General features: G+C 37.5%; 1 protein-coding gene across 1 annotated transcript in view; it reads right to left on the bottom strand.

Moving 5' to 3' along the window:
* The window catches only part of LOC113046667 (glutamate receptor ionotropic, NMDA 2C-like), a 64,455-nt gene that overhangs the window by 6,515 nt on the left and 32,567 nt on the right, over positions 1–25,373 (bottom strand). Inside the window, exons 3-9 of the mRNA XM_026207549.1 lie at positions 24,144–24,742; positions 15,541–15,655; positions 10,364–10,575; positions 2,852–3,020; positions 1,867–2,020; positions 769–894; positions 60–289 (exon numbers count right to left, since the gene is read on the bottom strand). Of these exons, the coding sequence (XP_026063334.1) occupies positions 60–289; positions 769–894; positions 1,867–2,020; positions 2,852–3,020; positions 10,364–10,575; positions 15,541–15,655; positions 24,144–24,742 (1,605 nt within the window). The remainder of the gene's footprint in view (positions 1–59; positions 290–768; positions 895–1,866; positions 2,021–2,851; positions 3,021–10,363; positions 10,576–15,540; positions 15,656–24,143; positions 24,743–25,373) is intronic.

Here is a 25,373-nt window from a genome sequence, read left to right on the forward strand (position 1 = left end):
AATTAAAACTCGTGCCCTAGATCAGCCATTTGGCTAAGAGAGATGCTGGCGGCTCTTACCTTCTTGTCACTCAGTCCAGAAACAGTGTCAATGTACTGCTCCTGGATCATGAAGGCTGCCAGGTTGGCTGTGTAGCTGGCCAGGAAGATCACGGCAAAGAAAGCCCACACCAGCACCATGATCTTACTGGTGGTGCCTTTGGGGTTTTCAATGGGCACTGAGTTATTGAAGACGATCCCCCACAGCAGCCAGACCGACTTCCCAATGGTGAACGTCGGACCACCTGGATCTGAAATAGAGAATATTCAAGTATTTTTTTTTTTTTTGGTTGTACTTTTTTTATTTATTTTTTTATAATCGGCTTTGAAGTTATGGTTTGGTACATTTTTGGTACTGCAATGGGAAAAACAACATGTAAACAGTTTCTAGTAAACAGTGGTTTACTTGTTGCTTTGTATATTTCTGGTCACACTTTATCTTCAAGTCCAATTGTCGCCTTAAACAAACCATTAACTATGACTTTTGCCTCAATAAACTCCTAATTATTAATAGTTGGTAGTTCTTAAGTTGGTAGAATTAGGGATGTAGAATATAGTCATGCACATTATGTGCTTTATTATAGGTTAATTAATTATTTTACCTCTGAATGATCTTTTCTCCTAGCTTATGCTCTGTCAAACCTGTCATGTATGATGAAGTTTCAGGTTGCCTGTGTTCCTGACATCTGTCACAGTTCCTGAAGAGCTAGCAGAGGCGGTGAACACTGACCTTTGGCACTGACCAGGCTACGGTTGTAGCCCACAGGACTGAAGTATTCAAACACGAACACAGTCACCGCCACGACTGTAAGACACATGACAAACATCATGACCCACACCGCTGGGCTGTAGGGCTCTGGAAGAGAGAGACAAACACAGAGGAAGCAAATGACGTTATTCCCGGAGGACATGCTTTTTATTCTTGTAGAACTGTAAAAGCTTTTTAAATCTGTATGTGTGAGGTGCAAATTAAAGTCAACACAATTCATACGCCATTAAACGAGAAACACTGGTTTCTCTCTCTCACACACACACACACACACGAGTAAGACAGCACTGTAAATATTTATGACTACATCTTGTTTCATGAAATGAAAGTTATGCTAGTGTATTTTGCTATGAATCCTGGGTTCTGGAAAAGTTTATTGTTTGCAGTGTTATGGGAAAAATGTGCAAAAGGATTTATGGACTGTCTAACTGACCACATCAGTGAAAATGAAATAGTGTCAACACAGGATTCAAAAACCAACACTGTTACAGTCGGATAAGAACCACTGCAAACCAAAAATATGTCACTGTTGTAAAAAATGTAAAGACAAGATGAATAGAATTTACACTACAATTAAAATGAAGTGTAAATATAAAAATATCTAATTATAAATATTAATAAACACATAAACAATATTAAAACAACACTGTTTTAGATTCAAAGTTTAAGCTCTTCTCTTTTTTAATCACATTACTGTGGGATTTCTTTCAATGTCACAATTCATTTCAGCCCACTTAAGAATATTAGTAAATCAATTTTAGCACTTTATGTGCAATATTATATATTTATAAAAAAAACACCATTAGGCATGGCAAACCTTAGTCAAATCTTTGGGATGTATTGAAAGGCCTAGTTAGCAACAGTAACGTAAGGGATCAAAGATACTGCACATACACAGAGTACTATTTGCTCCACTTAGCTATAAAAACATGACCAGCTTTGCCATTTTTCAGAAAGTCCTATGTTTCTGAATACTGAAAAATCATTGTAACGTCATACGGTGTGATTCAGTTCATTAATAGTTGTAACTTTATTTCATTTTACCCTAGGATTTCTTACCCAGGAAGGCTGATGGAGATACAGTTCCATTGCTTCTGGCCACCATCACACTGATGCCCGTCTCCACAAACGGCACAGAGAAGTCAATGATCTCAGAGCGCTCCTCATTTATGGTCAGAGAGCCAATGGCCATGTCCGCTCGCTTATAAAACACCTGAGAAGAAAGATGTATATATATATATATATATATATATATATATATATATATATATATATATATATATATATATATATATATATATGAGGTTAATTAAGAATTGTAGAAATTTACAGCAGAGAGAAAGTCAAATGGGTTTGGAAATGATGACAGAATTGTTTTATTCTGGCTTTAATATCCGGAAACATGTTTGTTGTGGCAGTGCTAGTCCAGTAACCACTATGTGAGTGAGTTTGTGTGTGTGTGTGTGTGTGAGAGAGAGCCCAGACTCTCTCTCTCTCTGGTTAACCCACACTATGCATAATGCCTGAATGAACACAATAGTCTTTCTAACAAAAAAAAAAACGATGGACAAGGCAGGAGCACAAGCCACATCTAAAACTCTTTAGACGTCGCTGTGCATCAGATGTCGACTTACTTGATGGAGATGTTTATTTGCAAGGTTGTTTGTGTCATTTCAATGCCAGTCACGTCCGCTTGGATGAACAAGCTGTTAGATGCATTCAGCAGTCAACAGTCTTTCTCTCATTTAGATTTAGGTTTACTAAACAACTTACACAACTAGTCTGCCATATCAAATCATTTATATGAAAAGCATTTGCAACCCATTTTGCTTACTGTACGGCCAATGAAGTATTAATTAACAAAATGCAGAATGGAACTTGATTTTATCCATCAGGAATTGATTGGATAGTGAAAACATGGAAGAGGATTGAAAAGTATTAGGGCCTGAAGATGACAAAACAAGACCAGCAATGTGTATTAAGTAAGTAAATTAGGTGAATTCTGTCGACTTGAAATAAAAACTGAAATGTTTGGTTTTCTCACCTCTCCAATCATACCGTTCCAGATCCCTCGTACCAGCTTGCCATGTTTGCCGTTGGTGACCAGGTAGAGGTCGTAGGAGAACTTGATGTTGCGAGAGAGCTTTTTCAAGATGTCTATGCAAAAACCTTTGCAGCATAGTTTGGTGTAAGGCTCAGTGTGCCCGACTATCCTGTGGGAACACAACAGGATCATTACCATATTATTTAAGTTCGATAACAATACCAAAATTGCACAAAAAGAAAATGTGTTCTCTTTTTCATTTAGATGTCATAAACCCAGAAATGTCATTTTCAATGGTAGTATTCACAAGAAATTTAAAAAACAAGACTACATGGACCAGTGATGTATAGTATTAAAGGACAAATAAGTAAATACAAAGTTCTGTCATGAATCTCTTGATGGCGCAGGTTCTGACTCAATCTGATATAATCACATCATTACTCAACGTGGTGCAGCTGATTGGTTCTTTTCATATCTGCAGCCAATAAGATGTTGCTCAACATTCAGATATTTGGCTAGTGCTTGCTGTGACATGTTTCAGAAACCCTCCACCTTCCCCAGCTCCACCTGTCTAGATCTGCTACAGGATGATTCATGCATGTAACATATCTGGGTTTTGGATATATGTTATACAGCGCCCTCCATAAATATTGGAACAGTAAAGACAAAATTGCTCTGCTTGCGGTAGAGTCAAGAAATTTGCAAATATTAGTAAAAGTAAAAACTACAGAATGTCACATTTTGTCAAATAAGCTGTTTCAACACATACATGTTTTACCAAATAAAAAGGACAGCACTTTTAGAGTTCATCCCATTATTTGATGTGAGCATAAGTATTGGAACAGTTGAATTTAAGGCAACTGTAAAAGATTGAAAGCTAATATTTAGTTGCAGATCTCTTGCATGCAATCAGAGCAGTGAGTCTGCAACCCATAGACATGACCAGACTCTTGGTCTTATGCTTTGAAATGCTTTTCTCCAGCCTTTAATGCAGCCAATTCCATCTGTTGCTTGTTTTGGGGAGTTTCTGTCTTTAGTCTCCTCTTCAGCTGGTGAAATTCATGTTCAATCAGATTTAAATCTGGAGATTGATTTGGGCAATCTTAGATTTCCATTTCTTTACCCTGATAAACACATTGACTGACCTGGCAGGGTGTTTCGGGTCATTGTCCTAATGCAATATGAAGTGCTTCCCAATGAATCTGGTGGCATTTTCTTGAACATTGGTAGCCAAGATGTTTCTGTAGACTTCTGCATTCATTCTGCTGCTCCCATCATACATCAAGTCATCATTAAAATTGAGAGGGCCTGTTCCAGAGACAGCCATGCATGCCCATGCCATGACACCACCTCTACCAAGCTTTACACATGAGGCTGTATGCCTTAGGATCATTTGCAACACCATCATTCTGGAGGTTGTTGGTGATTTTACAGACACATATTTTATGGTTCATTTTCACAGCATCTATGATTTTGTTTGTCATTAACTACTGTGGTTTTTCTTAGCCGATCAGGTCGTCGTTTGTTGTTGATGTCACCGGTAGATTCCAAACTCTTTATTTCTCCATGCTATATCTTTCTTCTATAGCTCTTATTGACTAAATCTTTTCTTTTAGCATCCAAATTGCTTGCTTTTCTCTCGAAGTCAGCTCCCTTGTCTTCATCCTGGTTTGTGTGTCTCATCATCGTATGCAAGACTCAGAATGCAGAAGCAATGGAAATAACTGATGCAACACATCCCCTGCTTTAAATATCTGAAGAATTAATGCAACAGGACACAGCTGAACACTTAGAAAAACCTGTGAGCCAACTGTTCCAATACTTATGCTCACATCAGATAGGGAGAGGAAACTCTAAAAGTAGCCTACTGAACTTCTAAGCTGTCAAAACAATCTGTGTTGAAACACAGAATAATAAAATGTGACAATTTGTAGTTTTGTATCTTATTCATCTTTTAAACATATTAACAGATTTCATGACTCCACAGCAAATAGAGCAATTTTGTCTTTACTATTCCAATTCTTATGGAGGGCACTGTCCTGTATGTGCATCAGCAGTATGTTCACAGTAGCATCTCGTGGATGTATATAGGTACTTGCTCTGCCACAGCAGCAGCTGAATCTGAACTGCAAATCTGAATCTAAATCTCACGTGCGATGTGCAGCTTGTACACAAGACGTTTGAAATAGGTCAGACTTCATACAAGAACAAGGTCTTGGATATAATCTATTTGCTTCTGTTATTAGTTACTCAGACTAGTTTTGTAATTATGTTCAGTGGCAATCCATTTGCCACCGTCAACAAGTAAATACAAAAAGGGCCATTTCTGTGCAGATATCTGAAATGAAATATCTTTCAGCGGTGGCTGTGCCTCATTAACATTACATTGTTTCCTCAGTCTTGGCCTGTTTCCTGTTTCTCGGATTATGAATGTTGAGGCAAAACTTACATCCAATCACGAGTGATTAACGACAGCAACAATAAATCCATTTACGCTGTCTAACGGCAGTGACGGAGGCTGGTTGCGCTTTTCTACGGCCAGACAGGGAATAACAATGCATTCTGATGTATAACAAGGAGCTTTTGTGGATATACTGTCTAAATAGCATCAAGGCACATATGAAAACACAAAAAAATCCTCTGGGAGAACCTAAAAATGGCAAATAACTAAAAAGGGGGGGATTACGGGAGCACTGATGGTGAGACGTGACGTCAGCATTGAGTGGGTGGATGGGTATAGTGGCCGTCACGATGGGTCCTTGTGTTTCATCGCAGCTGTGACAGATGGAAGGACAGCCGGGCCGGGCCAAAACAAATCCAACTCAAATTAATCACAAACAAATAAAGATGGAAGAGAAACGGCGTGCAGAATCGGATAAGAGCTGTTACTGTACAGAGATTGTACATGCTGCCGTTAGTATAACACTGTTGTTGCTCAGATGCTTTGTTCTTATAGAAAGTGACATCTTGTTGTATTTATTCAGTTATATACATGTAACTTTAATAGTCATGTTATATGAGTCTGATTTCCATGTCTTAGACCTTGTTTTGATTGGCACAGAAAATCTAAACAGGAACTAAAACACATAAATGAAATCCGACACATGAATGCATGAGCCAAACTACATTATTATTACATGGTTGATTTAAAATACAATTTAGATTAAGGTACATTTTTCTCTAAATTCAAATTATTAAATCAGATTTCACATTGCTTTTATGTCATTTGTTGCCTAAATTGCAGGTAAAATGGGTTGTTAGATCAGGTGCGAATAATTAAATAAGTAAAAAATTAATTAATTTAACTAATCAAAATAGAAAAATCCGTTTTGTATACACTATTATATTATTATAATATTATATTATTTTTAGGTTTCATTTTAATGTATAAGTTTATCATTTTTATTAGTTTTTCTTACATATTATTATTATTTTTTAATTTTAGTTTTAGTACTTCAACATGGATTTATTTTATTTCAGTTAATTGTCGGGGTAAAATTTCTAATTTTAAGTTACTTACATTTTTAATCAAACATTTACATTTTATTTCAGCTTCGTTTAGTTAATGATACAATCATTTTAAGCTGTTGCCTATGACAAATGTTTTCAGTTTTGAATCCAGCTCTCATGAAAGGCATAATAGATGGTAAACATCTGTTGCAGAAACATGAACATAAGTTTATTTCATTACTACAATAGCCAATGTGGAAATAATACATCTGGTTACAGGCTTCTGTAAAACACTTGAGAACATTTTTCACTGGAGCAAAGCGAAATAGTTCGAGCCTAAACCTAACCCTACCTGTTTTTTCTTTAAAATGTTATTTATTGACAGTCATAACAGGATCAACCTGGTGTTGATATTAGAAGAAAACTCGTGATCACCATGTGCAGACGCTCTAATCTATAGTGTTCAGGCAAGCAATGCATAGTTTGAGCCTGACTCTTACATCTCCCGATCCCGCCCCCTTGCTGTCCTCTCTCTAAAAAGCAGAAAGTAATTGCAGAAATCAATATTAAGTGCAGATTCTTGCTGTTGTAGCGAGGAAGAGCACCAGTTTCAGGGAGTGGGTTAATGCATTACTGAAGTGGTAGAAATGTCCATCCAGTTCACATTAGTGAGATGTGTGGCAGAACAGCCATCCGAAACACTTTGACTGCAACATCAACAGGTTGACTTACTCAGAGAAATGCAATCGATATGCTTAAAATGTTTCTCAAGCACTTGTGATTTGAGCTAAAATGTGTGCCTTCAGGAGCATTATTTTTGGCTCAGCTTTCTGCATTTGAGCATTATTTGTTTTCAGAGCTCCATTTCATTTCACAACGGTTGAGGAAAGATAAACAGCACAGCCTTCAGCCAGATCTTCAGTCTGGATTCACAACCAGAATTGCAACCCTGGAAAACAACAGCAAGCCTCCATATTGGTTTAACATGGACTGCAGGCAATAAAGGGAGCATGAATCTCTCTCTCTCTCTCTCTCTCTCTCTGTGTGTGTGTGTGTGTGTGTGTGTGTGTGTGTTTTTGAGTGTAAGCAGTATAGAGGTGGTATGTTCTGGATGGTTGCTAGGTCATTGTTAGGGTTTTCTAGTTGGTTCTGGATGGTTCCTTGGGTGTTCTGAGGGGATGTTAGGCGGCTAGTGGGATGTAACACACTTGCCCAAGTCAAAAGAGTCCAACATCAAAGAGGCATTTGCACTGAAGAAACCTTTTCATAGTTCCTAGAAATATTGGTGGAAGTTGCTGCTTTTTCATTAATTACTCATAGATCTAGCTAATCATCAGTCGACACCTGGAGTATATAAGCTCTGTTCTCATTCTAAATGCATTCCAGCTTCAGAGTAGGGTCTAAAGCAGAACTATACCCGTGATGTAAGTGTACGCTGATTGGCCAAACACATACGAAACACTGGCTACCCAGCATTTTTAAAAAGCCATGTAAAAATATTTTCTCCATGAACATGGAAAAGAGCATTATTGCCTGTTGTCTTCAGCATAGTGTGTTTTTTTTTCTCAGTCTTGATGATATGTAACACTGCAATTTGTCATAGAAGATTTAGTCAGATTTTCATGCTCTTTTAATTGCATAAATTGTGTTTTCCATTTCCATCTCCATTAACATGAAACCCACAACACAACAAAAACTGCTCGGAACACAACATCCTCCATTTTTTAGTTGTTGATGTTTGTAAATGCCACAAATAAAGACGTCACTGTCGGCTGCTTCAGAGTTCCTGCTACCAGTGTGAATGCAACCAGAAAAACGGCCTGAAAGGGAAAATGGTTCTATAGCAATGCTGGATACAGTAGTTCCTGGAACTAAATATTTAGGACTATGCAGTGCGAAAAGCACCTGTTGTGGGCTTATAGCACACCTCTCCTAAAGTAACATTTATTTCTGTAGTGCAAATGGTGCAGGGAAAGTTACCAAAGTTACTTAAAACTTAAGGCAAAATGTATGTTCAAATGCATGCCTTAGAAAGCAGCACTAATAAAGATGGACAAAAACAAGAGAAAGAAAAGGAGAGAGGAGGAAGAGAGCGCTCTCTAACCTTCCCTGTAACCTCTTGACTAATGGTGTGTGGCATAAAGGTGATTAGAGGCAATGAGTCACACTAAACACCCACCCACACAACAGCACATGCTATCATCACCATAAACCACACAACTATTTGTTGGACATCAGTCACAGCATCAACAGACATGCAGTAAAACAAAGACAGCCCTGCCCCTCCAAACACATCTGGACACATTTGGACAGCAATGCAATGACAGTCTGACAGTCTAAGTATGCTGTAAGTGTCAAAATTATTTTGCGGCTACTTTTAAATTATCTTGTATGTCTATTTCTCATCCATACTAACTTGCTTTGTTTTTTTTTGTTTTTTTATTTCTGCTGTTTCCGGGAGCCCTCCAGATTTGGCCTGAATGTAATGAGTGGAACATCCTGAGGGAATGACTCTTAAATAACATGTCAATGGGTCGAGCACAACAGCGTGTGTGTGTTTAGAGAGGGGAGGCAGAGCGTGAGGGGTTTGAGACCCTCTGCTGAGTCCAGCGCAGCTTTAATCAGCTCTGCTAATTATCACTCAGTTCTCATGAGGTGAGTATCCAGTTCTCTTCACCAGAGCTGAACGCTGGCAGTTCTCAGGTTGTGAAAGACCAAAAACAGACAACTGATCCTAAAGCGTTACAACAAGAGCTGCCAATTAATACAAAACAATTCCGTAAAACACCAAGACAGACTATTTCCAGACGAACTGTGGCAACGTCTGCAAGACATTTGAAGAACCTACCTGTAATCTACAGAACTGTGAAAAAGTTTTAGCACTTGCGGTAAAATGAGGGTGCTTTCAAAAACAATGTCATATATATATATATATATATATATATATATATATATATATATATATATATATATATATATATGCAGGTTTCTTGAAGCATCTTGAAGACGTCACCACAGTTCTTCTGGACTGAGTCTGTCTCAGTTTGTTCTGTTTCTTCATGTTATTCCAGACAGACAGATGATTCTTATACTAAAGTGTTACCAAATTAACAATTTATAAATAATAATCACTCAAATTAATCAGAATTTGCAATGCTACAGTACATACTGAAAAACATAGTTAAGTTAGTAGTATTTTTCTGCACTGCATGTAGAGTGTGGTCACATGTCTGAGAGGCCATAGAAGACATATATAATTATAATATAATATTACAGTAATTCCCTTTAACCCTCTTTAGTTTCTATTATCCATGTTGACATCTGTCTCACATTGCTTTATCCAATTCATTATTGCAAAAATCTGGCATCTCAAAATAACAGCAACACCTGACCATCTGCAGCCAGAATTATATCCAACAGAAGAGCAATGAAACCGTTAGACAGCAACATTTGCTCATTCTGTTCAGTAATATGATAAAGTCTCTATCTCTTAAGATGAGCCCAGGTCTCCGTTAATTATCCTTTGATAAAGTGCTCAAGTATGCATGTCAGGAGTTGACTGTGCTCTGTGGTTGGCTGATAATGACCACTGCAGCTTCGGACTGGAGAAGGTTACCAAAGAGGCTCCTGGGTATTTACCTTATCACTGGCAATAAAATATATGTTAGTTTTTTTCTGCAAGAATGCATTAAATTGTGGAAGTATGGTGGCTGAGAGAGCTTAACACACTGCAACACATGCAAATAATAATTAAGAAAACACCAGCAAATTAAGAAAACATCTTCATCAGCTTGGCAACACATGCAGTGTGTTTCTGTATTTATTTGAGTTGTGAGTAGTCTAGCGCAAGTTATGCAAAAAATCCCATTATAATCACGGAAGCTGTTAAACGAATCTCTTTATTATGTATTTTCTGTATTTCTTTATGATGAGAGGATTCATGGGCATGCAGAATTCAGTTCTGTTCGGTTTGGAGCAGCATGAGGGTAATTCAATGATGTAAGAATGTTCTTTTTAGCTAAACTTTAGTCATTATGAAGACCAAAAAACGTGGTTACTTACGTTTCGGTCTTGTTTGACTGCCGTCTGCAGGGGACAGTGTTACTGAGGCAGGTGCCAGTGACAGGATCCACAGCTTCGACAATCACAAAAGGCCTTTCCTCCAGTGTGGCCACTGTCAAGTGACGGTTATCAGACACAGTCTCCAGGAAGGTCCCATAACGTGGCCACACAGGATACCTCATCTGCAGGATACCAGACTCATAATTCCCCACCTGTTAAAGAGAGAGAGAATTTAATGTGCTTAAAGCTTTGGAATTCATTCATGGGGTTCAATAAAAGAAATAGCGTACACTCATAAAACAAAGACAGAAAACCAACCTCTATTTCATGCATTCTAAGTATCCAAATGTGCAAAGTAAAGGACTTGAAGGACTGTTATTTATCTTCATTGTTCTGTGTTTGCTGTGTTTACACTTGGGTTGTTATGTATTCACTGTGCAGAATTAGAGGCTTTTGTTAATTTCCTCTTCAATGGGTTTTACACACATCATTGTTAGTCCTGTTAGAGCAAAGACAAGACCCAAGAGAAAAGTGCCATATACAATGTGAGAACTTTATATTTCAACCTGATCAAGGAAATGAAAGCAAGGCTGTATTTAAATGACTCCAAGCTGATGCAAATCTCAGAGTCAGCACTTTCTGCCGGTTATGCTTTTATTAGTTCGGATGCAAGTAATCTTTGTGCAGTAACTATATTCATTAGATTTTATGGTGCTTAGCAATCTAGACAAATTGTAATAAATCGGCTAGCTCCTTTCATCAACATATAGACCACAGCTCAGGGGAAACTCAAAACCACTGAGTGAAACGAATTACTAATTTTTATTAAGCAAGAGACTGTCCACACTTAGTCATCCGGTGAGAAACTAGTCCCTGACTGGAAACCCACGTGTGGTTTCTTTTCTGACAAACAGTTTTATCGTGTTAACTCATGAAATAACTCATACTGTATACGCAGTTAAGAATGTTTGGGTTTATTTGGAAATTGATAGTCCTTAAATCCAAACATAGATTTGGTCAAAAGTTATGCAATACTTCATTACAAAAATAAATGCTGCCTGCTTCAGTGAGCCACTTCAAAACCATCTAAATATATGAAACGCAACAATGCCAGCATTGCTAATAATAATTGTGTTGCTTATCATACCATTGGTTTTCACACAGTAATATCAGAGTTCTGGTTATGACAGTGTGAATTATCAAAGTGCTAGTAAATAATCATAATGTTGTTTATAATGCTAGTTACCATAGTATATATTATCACAAGGCTAATTATAATCGCGTCTATTGTCATAGTGCTGGTTATCATAGTGCTAGTAACCATAAAGTTGTTTATACTGCAAGTTATCATAGTACTGATTATAAAAGTACTAGTTATGATAGTGTCAGTTATCATAGTGCTAACAATTATGCAGTGTATACTGTACAGCTAGTTATGATAGTCTTGAATATCACAGTACTAGTTAAGACAGTACAATCATAGTGCTAGTAACTATAAAGTTGTTTATACTGCTAGTTATCATCGTATCAACTGTCCTACAGTAATTATGATTTCAGTTATGCTGATAATCATAGTTCTAGTAATTATATGTTTGTTTATATTGCTAGCTATTATAGTACTGATTATAATAGTACTAATTATTATAGTGTTAGTTATCATAGAAATCTTAAAGGCATTTATACTCTTTATAGTACAGTGCGCAGTACTAGTTTAGACAGTGTAACAGTTCTCTTATGCTGGTTGTCACAGTGCTAGTATCACAATGTCATTTATACTGCTTGTTATCATAGTATTTATCGATTACCACAGAACTAGTTATGATAATGTCGGTTATCACAGTGCTAGTAATCATACAGTTATTTAGGCTGCTACCACAGTTCTGATTATGATAGTTATGATAGTGTCAGTTATCATAGTGCAAGTCATTATAAAGTTGTTTAAACTGCTAGGTATCATACAGAGCTAGTTATAATAATCCTGGTTAGCAATGTGCTTTTAATCATACATTTGTTTTCATAGTGTTGGTTATCAGGGCTACTATAGTTATGACAATGTCATTTATAATATTGGTGATCATTTTACTTAGTTGTGTATACTGTTAGTTATCAGACTGATTACCACAAAGTCGCTAGGATAATGTCAGTTATCATATTATTGACAAAGTTGTCTATTATGTTAATTATCATAGTACTGATTATCCTACAGTAGTTATGAGGTCTGATTATCATACTTCTAGTAACTGTAAGGTTGTTTATACTGCTAGCTAGTTATTATAGTACTGATTATGATAGTGACAAGTTACCATAGAGTAGTAAAGTCATTTCTACTGCTAGTTATCATAGCACTTATTTAGATAGTGTCAGTTATCATGTAATCATAAAGTCATTTATACTGCTAGTTATCATATTATTGATGATCATAGTAATTATGATGCGCATCGTGCTTTTCAGAATTCCACATTAAATCAATACCCAGAACTGGATGTGCATCAGTCAGTGGACGTGCACCTTATTTTCCATAAAGGTGTGAGCAATCCATTTATCTTTTGCATTATAATATATAATTTGCATATTCTCAATTCAACAACCAATTGCATTCTATCCCGCAGTAATTCTTTTGCAGACACAAGTGGAGAAGGTCTTTGCAGCTTTACTCTGCATCACAGCACACCAGCCTCTGGTGTCTCCTCCTCTGACACCCGAGGACACCTTAGCAGCTTCTGACAAAACCTGTCATTGGAAGATGACACTAGCCAAGTCATAAGGAAAGAGTTATCACCGGCCTTCAGCCTCACTGTGTTTGAAAAGTACAATCTGCTGCCAAATAAATTACCTGCACACTAAATTACATCAGAGGCCTGGAATGGAAAAGCACTCTTTCAGCCCAGTGCTGAAATAGATGTGCAAAACAGCCATAGATAAGAGCTGTATATCTCCCACCTGAGGCAAGGGACAATGAACTTTACCATGAGAGACCGATCGTCAACAAGAGCTGAGAGAGCCATGTGTACGACACAGAGAGACGGTCCGTTTCATTAAAAGAAGTTCGTCATGCCTGCTGTCATCATGCAGCAAGACTCCTTGTGAATACATGTGCAGGATGAAAGAGGCCTCATTCTTTGAAGAAAGTAAAAAAAAAAAAGTCTCCCTCTTTGTTTATCAGGCTCAAAGACAGTAGATAACAAAGCTAGAGTGACTGCAGCACAAAGGGAGAAATATCTGTTAAAGGAAGAGTTCACAGAAAAAGGAAATCTCACCTTCATGTCATTGTGAACCTGTATGACTTTCTTTCTTCCGTGGGACACAAAAGGAGAAAGACTCATGGCCATACACTTGCAATAGGAACCAGAGATTTAAAGCTTCCAAAAGGATTCAAACACTTAATTAAATTATCAATAAAGTAGTCCATACTACCTCTAATGCCTCGTAAAGCCAAAGGATAGCTTTGCATAAAGAAAGCCATCATATACTATTTCTATTTTGTCTATTTCTTACAGAAAGCCACTACATACAAAAATAATGCACAGTTCAGATGGACTACTTATTTGATACTTCATGATGGATTTTTATCTTGTTTGACGCTTAAAAAGCATCAGTTTCCAGTTGAAATTAGCAAATGGCACACTTCAACATTTTTCCTTTTGCGTTCCACTTTAGTTTGGAGACCAATTCTCCAAAGTTTGCCTCAATAACCTTATACTGTAATTTGTTTTTAGGTTTAGGTATGGGGTGGATTAAGGGATATAAAACATGGTCCTATACATTAATATGTGCTTTATAAGTGATTAATAAGTAAAAGTGTTACCATAAAGACAAATAGCTTTGAAATGACATGAAGTTGAGTAAATAATGAAACAATATTTTGGGGTCAACTGTCCTAGGCAGCAGTGAGATTAAATGGAGAACAATATTCTTCATCAATTTCTTGTGATATCTCAGCTATAATATCTACATTATTAGCTCTAGTGAGAAACTTCAGTATGGAAGTTTGTGTCTGCCACTAAATAAAAAATAAAAAGGTAATTACTTTTTATCTCACAATTCTGAATTCCAAGTTTACATCTTTTTTTTTCAGAATTGCAAAATATGAACTCGTAACTATGCCTTTTTTTCTCGCAATTGCAAGTTTATACTATCTCACAATACTGAGAACTGATTCAGAATGGTCAGATATGAACCAGCAAATGTGAGGGGGAAAAAGTCATAAAAAGATATTTACTTTATAACTCGAAAGTGTGAGTTTATATTACATAATGCAGAGACAAATTCTGAACTGTGAGATTGAAAGTTGCAATTAACTTTTTTATTTTTTTTAGTAAGTGGCAGAAATGGCCTTCCGTACTTCTGAGACTTGATATAAAGTTGATATTTAATCTAAGTCCACTAAGTCTCCAGAGTTTTGAAATAGCATCTCATTTGGAGCTTTGTTCCATTTTTTATGGCTTTCTCTCTCAGTGGTGATCCAGACCAGCATTGCATCACTTTCAGTTCCTGATATAACCTCACTCCACCTGAAGGGGAAAAAGCCTGGCCTCTGCCAGGAAGCTTTGGGCAAGATTCCACACCCAATATGAACTGAGTCCAACCTGAAGAGAATATCAATAGTGAGTAATTGCTTAAAGACTGCTGGATGCAGTTTTTTGAGGCCCTGAACCAAAACAAACAGTCTTTTTTGGGCACCTTTCCCACTGGCCGTGTAAACAGTGTTGGGGTTGCATGAAAGTACTCACTGAAATAATTTTTTGTTCACATTTCCATAAATGAATTCAATTCAATTTGTATCGCCTGCTATCACTGATGTGTGAAGACGAACCCAACCGCGTGGATGTGCAATCATTCATGGTGACCACTATAAAACAGAGCATCTGAGAATGATTTGCTCATAAAAGCAGACAGTGCACGGACGATGTAATCTAACTCTGGTAAAAACATAAATGTTTAATAGGACATTTTCAATTTCCATTCTCTGAACATAAAAAGTGAAAGCTGGTGCATTTCAAACTAATAACGCTAAGGTGTATGTGCTATTTATCTATGGCATTTTGACTCACAACTAGCCTGAAGGAAAAGAAACCTGCAGAGGTGCATTAAAATTGATGCCGACATTGCAGATGCAACCTTTTGAATCGAGTATGATGGAATATGTTTTATAGTTTTACAAGTTAAAACATTCGTACCTTATCCCACTGTCTCCCGCGGTCCAGAGTGATTATGATCATGGAAGGGTTGACCAGATATCCATCACTGTTGAAGGAAAAGTCTGTGTTCTCCCAGGACACATTCAGCATATGTCTGTGAAAACAGTCAGACAGATGTTTTCTCATCACTGTTCAGCAATCTCCATATTTAATTAACATCACGTCATATCATTTAGCACTAAAGGATATGAATATAAAAAGAATGAAAGCATGATATTTCAGGTTTTACTTTAATACTGTACTTATTGTTGGTGGTCATTAAGCAGCACATAGTAACCACCTAAAAAACACCCTAACAACCGCATAACAACATACTAGAAACAATACAGAACAAACATCCAAGAAAATAGTTCAAACCACACAGAACTCCCTAGAAATTATATATTGTAACTGTTGTTTTAACAAAATGTAAGCTGACGATAACAGTTATGTCACTCACTTTGCAAAAAATAAAATAAAATAAAATAAAGAACGTCTTGAGACTCCAAAAGCATTCACTGCATGTTTAAGCCTATTTTGGATCCAGTTAAAATGCCCCTATGAATCGAGTTATGAAAGCAAAAAATATCTCTTTATGGGTTTCGTTTCTTAGATTTGTAGGATACGATATAGTTAAAGTTGTAGCAAGCAAGAGTGGGATTTTCCTTTTAGCATGTGTTCGTGATTGCGAATGTGATATTAACTATATACAACAGTAAAAAAACATTTGAATAATAAGTGAATATTGAGTGAGTTACATTTTAGACACAATGTTGTCTGTTTTTTTTTTCTGTTTCACCAATGAAAACAATTTCAAACAAAGCTCGAAAAGGCGTCTGTGCATCTCAGACAAAATAACATTCTAAAAAGCATACAAAATATCCGAGACCCAACATAGCAACACAAAGGCAAAAACAATTAATGCATTTAAACCAATCAGGGGCTGGCTGCATTAAATACTTAAACGTTTCAAAAAGTTCTATATTTTTTTCTTTAAGGCTGGTTATAACTTATTAAAGGGAGAATGGTGCACTTTGAATCCAAAAAGTAAGTCTGATTACCTCTTTGCAAATTACTAGCTGGTCGAATTTTAACATATTGGCTATATATGTTTATGCAACTGGCTCCAGAACACCCTAGCAACATAGCTCAGTCAATTCAGACTCTGTTTTGTGGTGTATCTGTCTCACAGTGTTCCTGCTCTCATATAGAGTTTTTAATTTTAGCTATTTTTTGGACTCTCTGGGTTTCACAACATGCTAGTTATTATTGTTGGGCTTTAAAAAAAACCTCTGCAAACCTGTTCTGCTGAAACAAATTCCCACAGCTACGGAAAATGCCAAAACCATGCCAACACTTCCACTTCAGCCTCCCAGAGGAACCTCCACTGGAACCAGAGACACACCTCAGCGTGGGGCATAACCAATGTCAGCTGAAACCATCACAATGATCCACCGTCAAAATTAAAGTTCACCTCTCACTAGCACTAGCACTACAATCACTGCAGAACAAGTTATGTGCCGAACTGTAATGTTTAGATTGGGGGTTTGAAAATTCCTGATATTACTTGTTGATATTTTAAATCTAGGGGTGGATGTTTTGATGCTTTAGGAAAATGGCTAAAATCCATTTCTAAAGATTGTGAACTGTATAATTCCCCAGCTCATTTCTTGGTCCTCTGTTTGTTCTCCAGATAGATTTTATGGTTTGCATTATATTTTCTCTGTCTCAGTGGAATTTGGATTGATGATTTTAGCTTTGAACCTTTTGCCTTTTAAATTTGGCCATAAACTGTGAATGGAACATCTTCTGAATTCTCCCCATTAGAGACATCAAAAGTACAATTTCTCTTCATAATGCAGACCAAAAACCTCATATCGTTTTTAAACATAAGCACTGGCTTTATTACTGTGATTGATCAGATCAAGTTTACCAGCATCTCAGATCAAGTGGAATATATCATCAGAACAAGCTCAATTAGCGCTTTGAAAGTCTGATACAGTTTTGATACTGAAGATTGCATCATACCTCATAATATTGAAAACATTTGCTCTTATGTTCAAAGCATTAATAAATCAGATAATTGCAGCCACATGATTCATCGTGCAGCATAATTTGGTCTTGCTGTGAGTGTTATAGGCACGTCTGAGAGTCATCTGTGTGAAAAGCCAGCATAATCTGATAATCTGCTGTAATCTCATTAACAGGTAAAATGATTTAATCGCAAGAGACTTAATTAAAAACGGCCCATCAATAACGAGGGTGACTTTTCTGGATTGCGATTATTTCAGTGGCATTTTATCTTTATGCCTCAAAACTGAATGAGTAACGAGAAATAAATTCCCTCAAAAGCAAGATTATATTGTCAAGAGGTCATGCTACTAGGGGAATATTAATGTGTTCATCTCTGTGCCAAAACCTAGTGAGCTGCCTCGATGTCTACAAAGGCAGCAGCTTTCCAAGAAAGTATGCTAACCGTCATGTAGCCTCACGTGTCTCAAATACTGTTCTGTTTTGAGGGAGAATAAACAATTGATAATACAGGTGCTTGTCATATAATTAGAATATCATCAAAAAGTTGATTTATTTCACGAATTCCATTTAAAAAGTGAAACTTTTGTGAAATATATTTCAAATGTTTATTTCTTTTAATTTAGATTATTATAAGTGAGAACTAAGGAAAATTCCAAATTCAGTATCTTAAAAAATTTGAATATTACTTAAAACCAATACAAAGATAACAAATTTTGAAATCTTGGCCAACTGAAAAGTATGAACATAAAAACATGGATTTTCCTTGGTTGTCAGTAATAATCATCAAAATTAAAAGAAATAAACATTTGAAATATATCAGTCTGTGTGTAATAAATGAATATAATATACAAGTTTCACTTTTTGAATGGAATTAGTGAAATAAATCAACTTTTTGATGATATTATAATTATATGGCCAGCACCTGTATATTTTATACTCTGCTGAAAAAAACAAACAAACAGCTAAAATCAACCTGGTTGGCTGGTTTTAGCTGGTTTAAGATGGACAGTGCTGGTTTAAGTCTGACCAGCTGAAGACGCCAAACCCCCTCTAAATCCAGTCTGCTAATCCACTAATGACCAGGCTGGAAGACCAGATAAACCAGCCAGTAGAGATTCGTTTAGAGCCAGAGTCTGTGGAGTAGAGATTCGTTTAGAGCCAGAGTCTGCGGAGTAGAGATTGGTTTAGACCCAGAGTCTGCGGAGTAGAGATTGGTTTAGAGCCAGAGTCTGTGGAGTAGAGATTGGTTTAGAGCCAGAGTCTGCGGAGTAGAGATTCGTTTAGAGCCAGAGTCTGTGGAGTAGAGATTCGTTTAGAGCCAGAGTCTGTGGAGTAGAGATTGGTTTAGAGCAAGAGTCTGTGGAGTAGAGATTGGTTTAGAGCAAGAGTCTGTGGAGTAGAGATTCATTTAGAGCCAGAGTCTGTTGAGTAGAGATTGGTTTAGAGCAAGAGTCTGTGGAGTAGAGATTGGTTTAGAGCCAGAGTCTGTTGAGTAGAGATTGGTTTAGAGCAAGAGTCTGTGGAGTAGAGATTGGTTTAGAGCCAGAGTCTGCGGAGTAGAGATTTGCTTAGAGCCAGAGTCTGCGGAGTAGAGATTCACTTAGAGCCAGAGTCTGCGCAATAGAGATTTGTTTAGAGCCAGAGTCTGCGGAGTAGAGATTCGTTAGAGCCAGAGTCTGCGGAGTAAAGATTAATTTAGAGCCAGAGTCTGCGGAGTAGAGATTCGCTTAGAGCCAGAGTCTGCGGAGTAAAGATTATTTTAGAGCCAGAGTCTGCGGAGTAGAGATTCATTAGAGCCAGAGTCTGCGGAGTAGAGTTTCGTTAGAGCCAGAGTCTGCAGAGTAAAGATTAATTTAGAGCCAGAGTCTGCGGAGTAGAGATTCACTTAGAGCCAGAGTCTGCAGAGTAAAGATTCGTTTGGAGCCAGAGTCTGTGGAGTAGAGATTCGTTTAGAACCAGAGTCTGCGCAATAGAGATTCGATTAGAGCCAGAGTCTGTGGAGATTCGCTTAGACCCAGATTCTGCGGAGTAGAGATTCGTTTAAAGCCAGAGTCTGCACAATAGATTCGCTTAGAGCCAGAGTCTGCAGAGTAGAGATTTGTTTAGAGCCAGAGTCTGCAGAGTAGAGATTCATTTAGAGCCAGAGTCTGCGGAGTAAAGATTAATTTAGAGCCAGAGTCTGCGGAGTAGAGATTCGCTTAGAGCCAGAGTCTACGGAGTAGAGATTGGTTTAGAGCCAGAGTCTGCACAATACAGATTTGTATGGAGCCAGAGTCTGCACAATACAGATTCGTTTGGAGCCAGGGCCTGCACAATAGAGATTCGTTTGGAGCCAGTCTGTGGAGTAGAGATTCGTTAGAGCCAGAGTCTGCGCAATAGAGATTCGCTTAGAGCCAGAGTCTGCGGAGTAGAGATTCGCTTAGAGCCAGAGCCTGCAGAGTAGAGATTCGTTTAGAGCCAGAGTCTGCGGAGTAGAGATTTGTTTAGAGTCTGCACAATAGAGTTTCGTTTGGAGCCAGTCTGTGGAGTAGAGATTAATTTAGAGCCAGAGTCTGCGGAGTAGAGATTCGCTTAGAGCCAGAGTCTGCGGAGTAAAGATTAATTTAGAGCCAGAGTCTGCGGAGTAGAGATTCGTTAGAGCCAGAGTCTGCGGAGTAAAGATTAATTTAGAGCCAGAGTCTGCGGAGTAGAGATTCGCTTAGAGCCAGAGTCTGCGGAGTAGAGATTCGTTAGAGCCAGAGTCTGCGGAGTAAAGATTAATTTAGAGCCAGAGTCTGCGGAGTAGAGATTCGCTAGAGCCAGAGTCTGCGGAGTAAAGATTAATTTAGAGCCAGAGTCTGCGGAGTAGAGATTTGTTTAGAGCCAGAGTCTGCGGAGTAGAGATTCGTTAGAGCCAGAGTCTGCGGAGTAAAGATTAATTTAGAGCCAGAGTCTGCAGAGTAGAGATTCGTTTAGAGCCAGAGTCTGCGGAGTAAAGATTAATTTAGAGCCAGAGTCTGCAGAGTAGAGATTCGTTTAGAGCCAGAGTCTGTGGAGTAGAGATTCGTTTAGAGCCAGAGTCTGCGGAGTAGAGATTCGTTTAGAGCCAGAGTCTGCGGAGTAGAGATTCGTTTAGAGCCAGAGTCTGCGGAGTAGAGATTCGTTTAGAGCCAGAGTCTGCGGAGTAGAGATTCGCTTAGAGCCAGAGTCTGCGGAGTAGAGATTTGTTTAGAGCAAGAGTCTGTGGAGTAGAGATTGGTTTAGAGCCAGAGTCTGTGGAGTAGAGATTTGTTTAGAGCAAGAGTCTGTGGAGTAGAGATTCGTTTAGAGCCAGAGTCTGTGGAGTAGAGATTCGTTTAGAGCCAGAGTCTGCGGAGTAGAGATTCGTTTAGAGCCAGAGTCTGCAGAGTAGAGATTCGTTTAGAGCCAGAGTCTGCGGAGTAGAGATTCGTTTAGAGCCAGAGTCTGCGGAGTAGAGATTCGCTTAGAGCCAGAGTCTGCGGAGTAAAGATTCGCTTAGAGCCAGAGTCTGCGGAGTAAAGATTAATTTAGAGCCAGAGTCTGCGGAGTAGAGATTTGTTTAGAGCCAGAGCCTGCAGAGTAGAGATTCGTTTAGAGCCAGAGTCTGCAGAGTAGAGATTCGTTTAGAGCCAGAGTCTGCGGAGTAAAGATTAATTTAGAGCCAGAGTCTGCAGAGTAGAGATTCGTTTAGAGCCAGAGTCTGCGGAGTAGAGATTTGTTTAGAGTCTGCACAATAGAGTTTCGTTTAGAGCCAGAGTCTGCAGAGTAGAGATTCGTTTAGAGCCAGAGTCTGCGGAGTAGAGATTTGTTTAGAGTCTGCACAATAGAGTTTCGTTTGGAGCCAGTCTGTGGAGTAGAGATTCGTTTAGAGCCAGAGTCTCGTGTCATGAGGTGGAGCCGTGTTATCAAACTCCTGCCCAAATCCCACAGACCCAATCAACCATAACGACACGCCCCATTTTTATAGCATCAAATTACTAGCTAAAATAAAAACATATCACAAAAACTAACAATTGAACATATATCAGCGTGATAACAACTACATTAAATTACCAAAACCATCTTACAAAAAATTGTATTGGAGGTGTTATTTATTTTTTGTATTTGTATTTCTTAAAAAATGGAGAAAAAAAAATTAAATATAAGACCTTGTTTCATACCAGAAGTAGCCTGTTCTGTATTGCCTGTTGTGTGCTGTCAGTTTTATCTTTGCTCTGCAATATTTTTTTCACTAAGTGAAAACATGTGTAGTGTGAGAGTGGCTTGGCTTGTCGGAGATGGCAACAGTAACTAAGGAGGGTAAGTTTTTGCAAACGTTCAATTGATTTAATACAATTTGGAATTAGCATGTTGCTATGCTAATGTGCAGAACATAACAAGTTGCCTCACTGCCTACAAAGACAGCTGCTTTCTGAGACATTATGCTAATTGTCATGATTTTTTTTCAAATAGTGCTTTTACAAAGAGTCACAACTGATTTTAAGTTTGGCATTAGCATGTAGCTAAGCTAACAGAGCATTACTCTAAGTGCTAATAATTATTAGGTAAAAGAGTTTTAATTAAACATTAGCTGGTTTAAATCAGCCTTTCAACATGTCCAAGCTAGTTAGCTGTGGTTTACTTGAGAGGACAGTTCATCTCCCAGCCTGACATGTTGGAAAGTTTCCAAACCCTCTCTAAAACCTGCCAACAGATCAACCTGACCAGTCTGGGAGACCAGCTAACACCAGCAAACCAGCTTAGGATGATGTTTTTTTTTTTTTGTTCAGCAGGGACTGGACTACTTATAATTCTCAGTTTTTAAATACCTGTTTGTTTATAATCAATCCACAATTTTTCACTTATTTTCCCACTGACCATTTTGTAATGGCATTATAGGATAGCTTTCTCCACAAACGGTAAATGTGAAGCTACTTTACAATTTTACAACATAAATGTCTTCACTTTGGAACCTAATTTATGACATTTATGCCATTTTTCCCCTACAAAACATGACTTCCTAATTAGTTTTCAAGTAATGCAAATGTGTATTGTTTCAATTAAACAGTTTAACTGGAAAATAAACCAAAAAATTTAGAACAAATATGATTTTTTTGCAGTATATGAATGTTCTTGCAAAGAGTAAAGATTCTACGAAAATTATTTTTATGTGTTGCACAAACAAAAATGACAGTCAAAAAGTGGAGAATTACATGAGAATATGTAAACTCTTACTTTAATAATGATATAATATCCACTATATTTTTGGTATTTTACAGCCTTGCACACACATTTACAGATCTCCCACATGCTTTATAACCCAGTGACCTTGGACTGCACCAAGCACAGAGCACCTCTCTCTGCCTTGGCCCCCTTTGGATGATTAAAACATTGTCTGACGAAATAGGATTTGTTGTGTTCCCTGGCACAGATGGCACCAGATTGCTCTTTTGGGCAGCCCTGGCAAGAAAGGGCACATCACAAGTTATATCTTCGCTCTGATCCCTATATCTAAATCCGGATGGCACAGACTGGCCAATGTGCTGCAAAGTGAGCACCCTGGATTTTGGCCCTGCTACAGAAAAATGCTGGCAGAAGTTCAAACTTTCCTGTCACTTAATATCCGTTCACCTTAATTTTGCTTAGGTGATCCTGTTGGGTCAGGTAAATCCAAAGGTTCTTGGGAGTTTTCTTGTAACCTTATCATAGATTTCATAACAGAGCACATTTGTACATGTGGATTTCCCTAATATCTTCCATCTGTTGTCCAAAATCCCTCATACCATGGCTGTATCCAAATTGTGTCCAAACTAAACAGTAAGCGGTATTAGGATTAGTGCATCCCAAATCAAAGTCCATTTGAAATTCATTTAATTTCTGATGGACTTTAAGTATTATTACTTAATTTGTGTTACCTATTTCCGATAGACTTTTAGTATATTGGCCACAACCCCTTGCACTACAGAAAATGACTCTGTTATAATAAAGACAAAGCTTCAGCAGTTGTTTTTAATAGGGATGCACAATATATCTTTACCATATTAATTATCTGACAATATTAAATGTTTTTAGTTTGTTGGTATCCATTATTTGTTAACGTATCCTCTTTTTTTACATGTAGATTACCTCAGCCATCTTGCAAAGCTCACATTAAAGCTAATCTTCAAAAACACTTACAATGTAATAACACTGTTAAATGTAAACTCCAGCAAGTATAAAAATATCCATTCTGTATATTATATTGATTCATATACATATATATATAGTCATAATTTACTCTTCCTCATGTTGTTCCAAACCTGTATGCATTTATTTCTTACGCAAGCACATAAAAGAAGATATTTAGAATAATGTTGGTAACCAAACAATGTACGGGCAAAAAAGTAATAAATACACTGCAACTGAAACCTGGTTACCAAGATTCCTCCGAATATCTTCTTCCACATTTCAAAGGACAAAGAAAGTCATGCAGGTTTGGAACAGCACGAGATTGAGATCATGATGACTGAATTGTATTTTTTAGTTGAACTCACTATAAGGGTAATATCTCCACCACTAGTGGCACTAAAATAATAACTGTGAGAACCCACCTGAAGAGAGTGTCATTGGTGGATGGCCGCTCTGGACTCAGACAGTCCATGTGTCCGTCAGGAATAAACCCTCTCTGTTTGCGGAAGCTCTCCACTCCTTTCACCACGATGGCTACACCATCCCTGACCCTGTTTCTCAAGCTCATCTTCCAGCGATCGGTGATAATGCTGATCAATCCAATGGGGAAGCTGTCTGGGGGAGGCATATTGGGGTTTCCCACTGCAAGGCTGGGGATAAACCAGATATACCCCGGACCCACCAAACCCACTTCCCTGGCCATGGTGAAGAGGTACTGGGCCTCGTCGTGCGAGCAGTACACCAGCAGCACCTGCGCGTCGATCTGCTGAAGTAACCGGCGGGCACGGAGGTCGTTCAAGCCATCGGCCAACATGTCAAATGTCAAGATGTCCTGCATCTCCCAGAGGAAGTAAGACGTATCGATATAGGAGCGGATGTAGTCCACATAGGTGTCATAGCCAGGGTACAGGCTGGTCACCACCACAAAACTGTCCCAGTTGTACTCCTCCATCATCTTGAACATCCCGGCAATCTGCTGCTGGACGGAAGAGCCCAGCTGAAGGAAGGAAGAACCAACACCCTGTGAGAAAGACAGCAAAGTGAGAGCTTGACCTCATTTCTCCATATTGCTTCTAGCTCTTAAAACCAAAAACATTCATTGTGTGTAACTGAAATATGATTGCATTCAAATATATAGCTTTTTGTGTGTATATGCTTGCCAAAGCTATATACTGTATGTGTGTACAAATTTGAATGTTAACTATTATTTTTATTATTATAATTATTACTTTATATATTAAATTATTATAAATTATGAAATATGAAAATATTTTATACTACTATAATATCCAATAAGAATTTTTATTATTAATGTTATACATTTATTTAAAGTATAGTAACTTATAAAAGTACAGCATATTAACTACTTAATAGTAATATTATATTGACTATAATTTTATATAAATACAAATAATATATTCATCATCAACTGAATAAACAGCATAACTTGATGCATTAATATAGAATCTAAAAAATATTCAGTAATAGGTGTATTACACATAGACTGTTCAAAATAAACATTTTAAATATAAAAATTATGAATTATTATATAGTCATATTATTATATATTAATATTGTATGTTATAATATATTATGTTATTATATAACAAATTATTTTAATTTATAAAATATCAAAGATTTTATAATTATAA

Source organism: Carassius auratus, chromosome 28 (assembly GCF_003368295.1).
Source record: "Carassius auratus strain Wakin chromosome 28, ASM336829v1, whole genome shotgun sequence".
Lineage (NCBI taxonomy): Eukaryota > Metazoa > Chordata > Actinopteri > Cypriniformes > Cyprinidae > Carassius > Carassius auratus.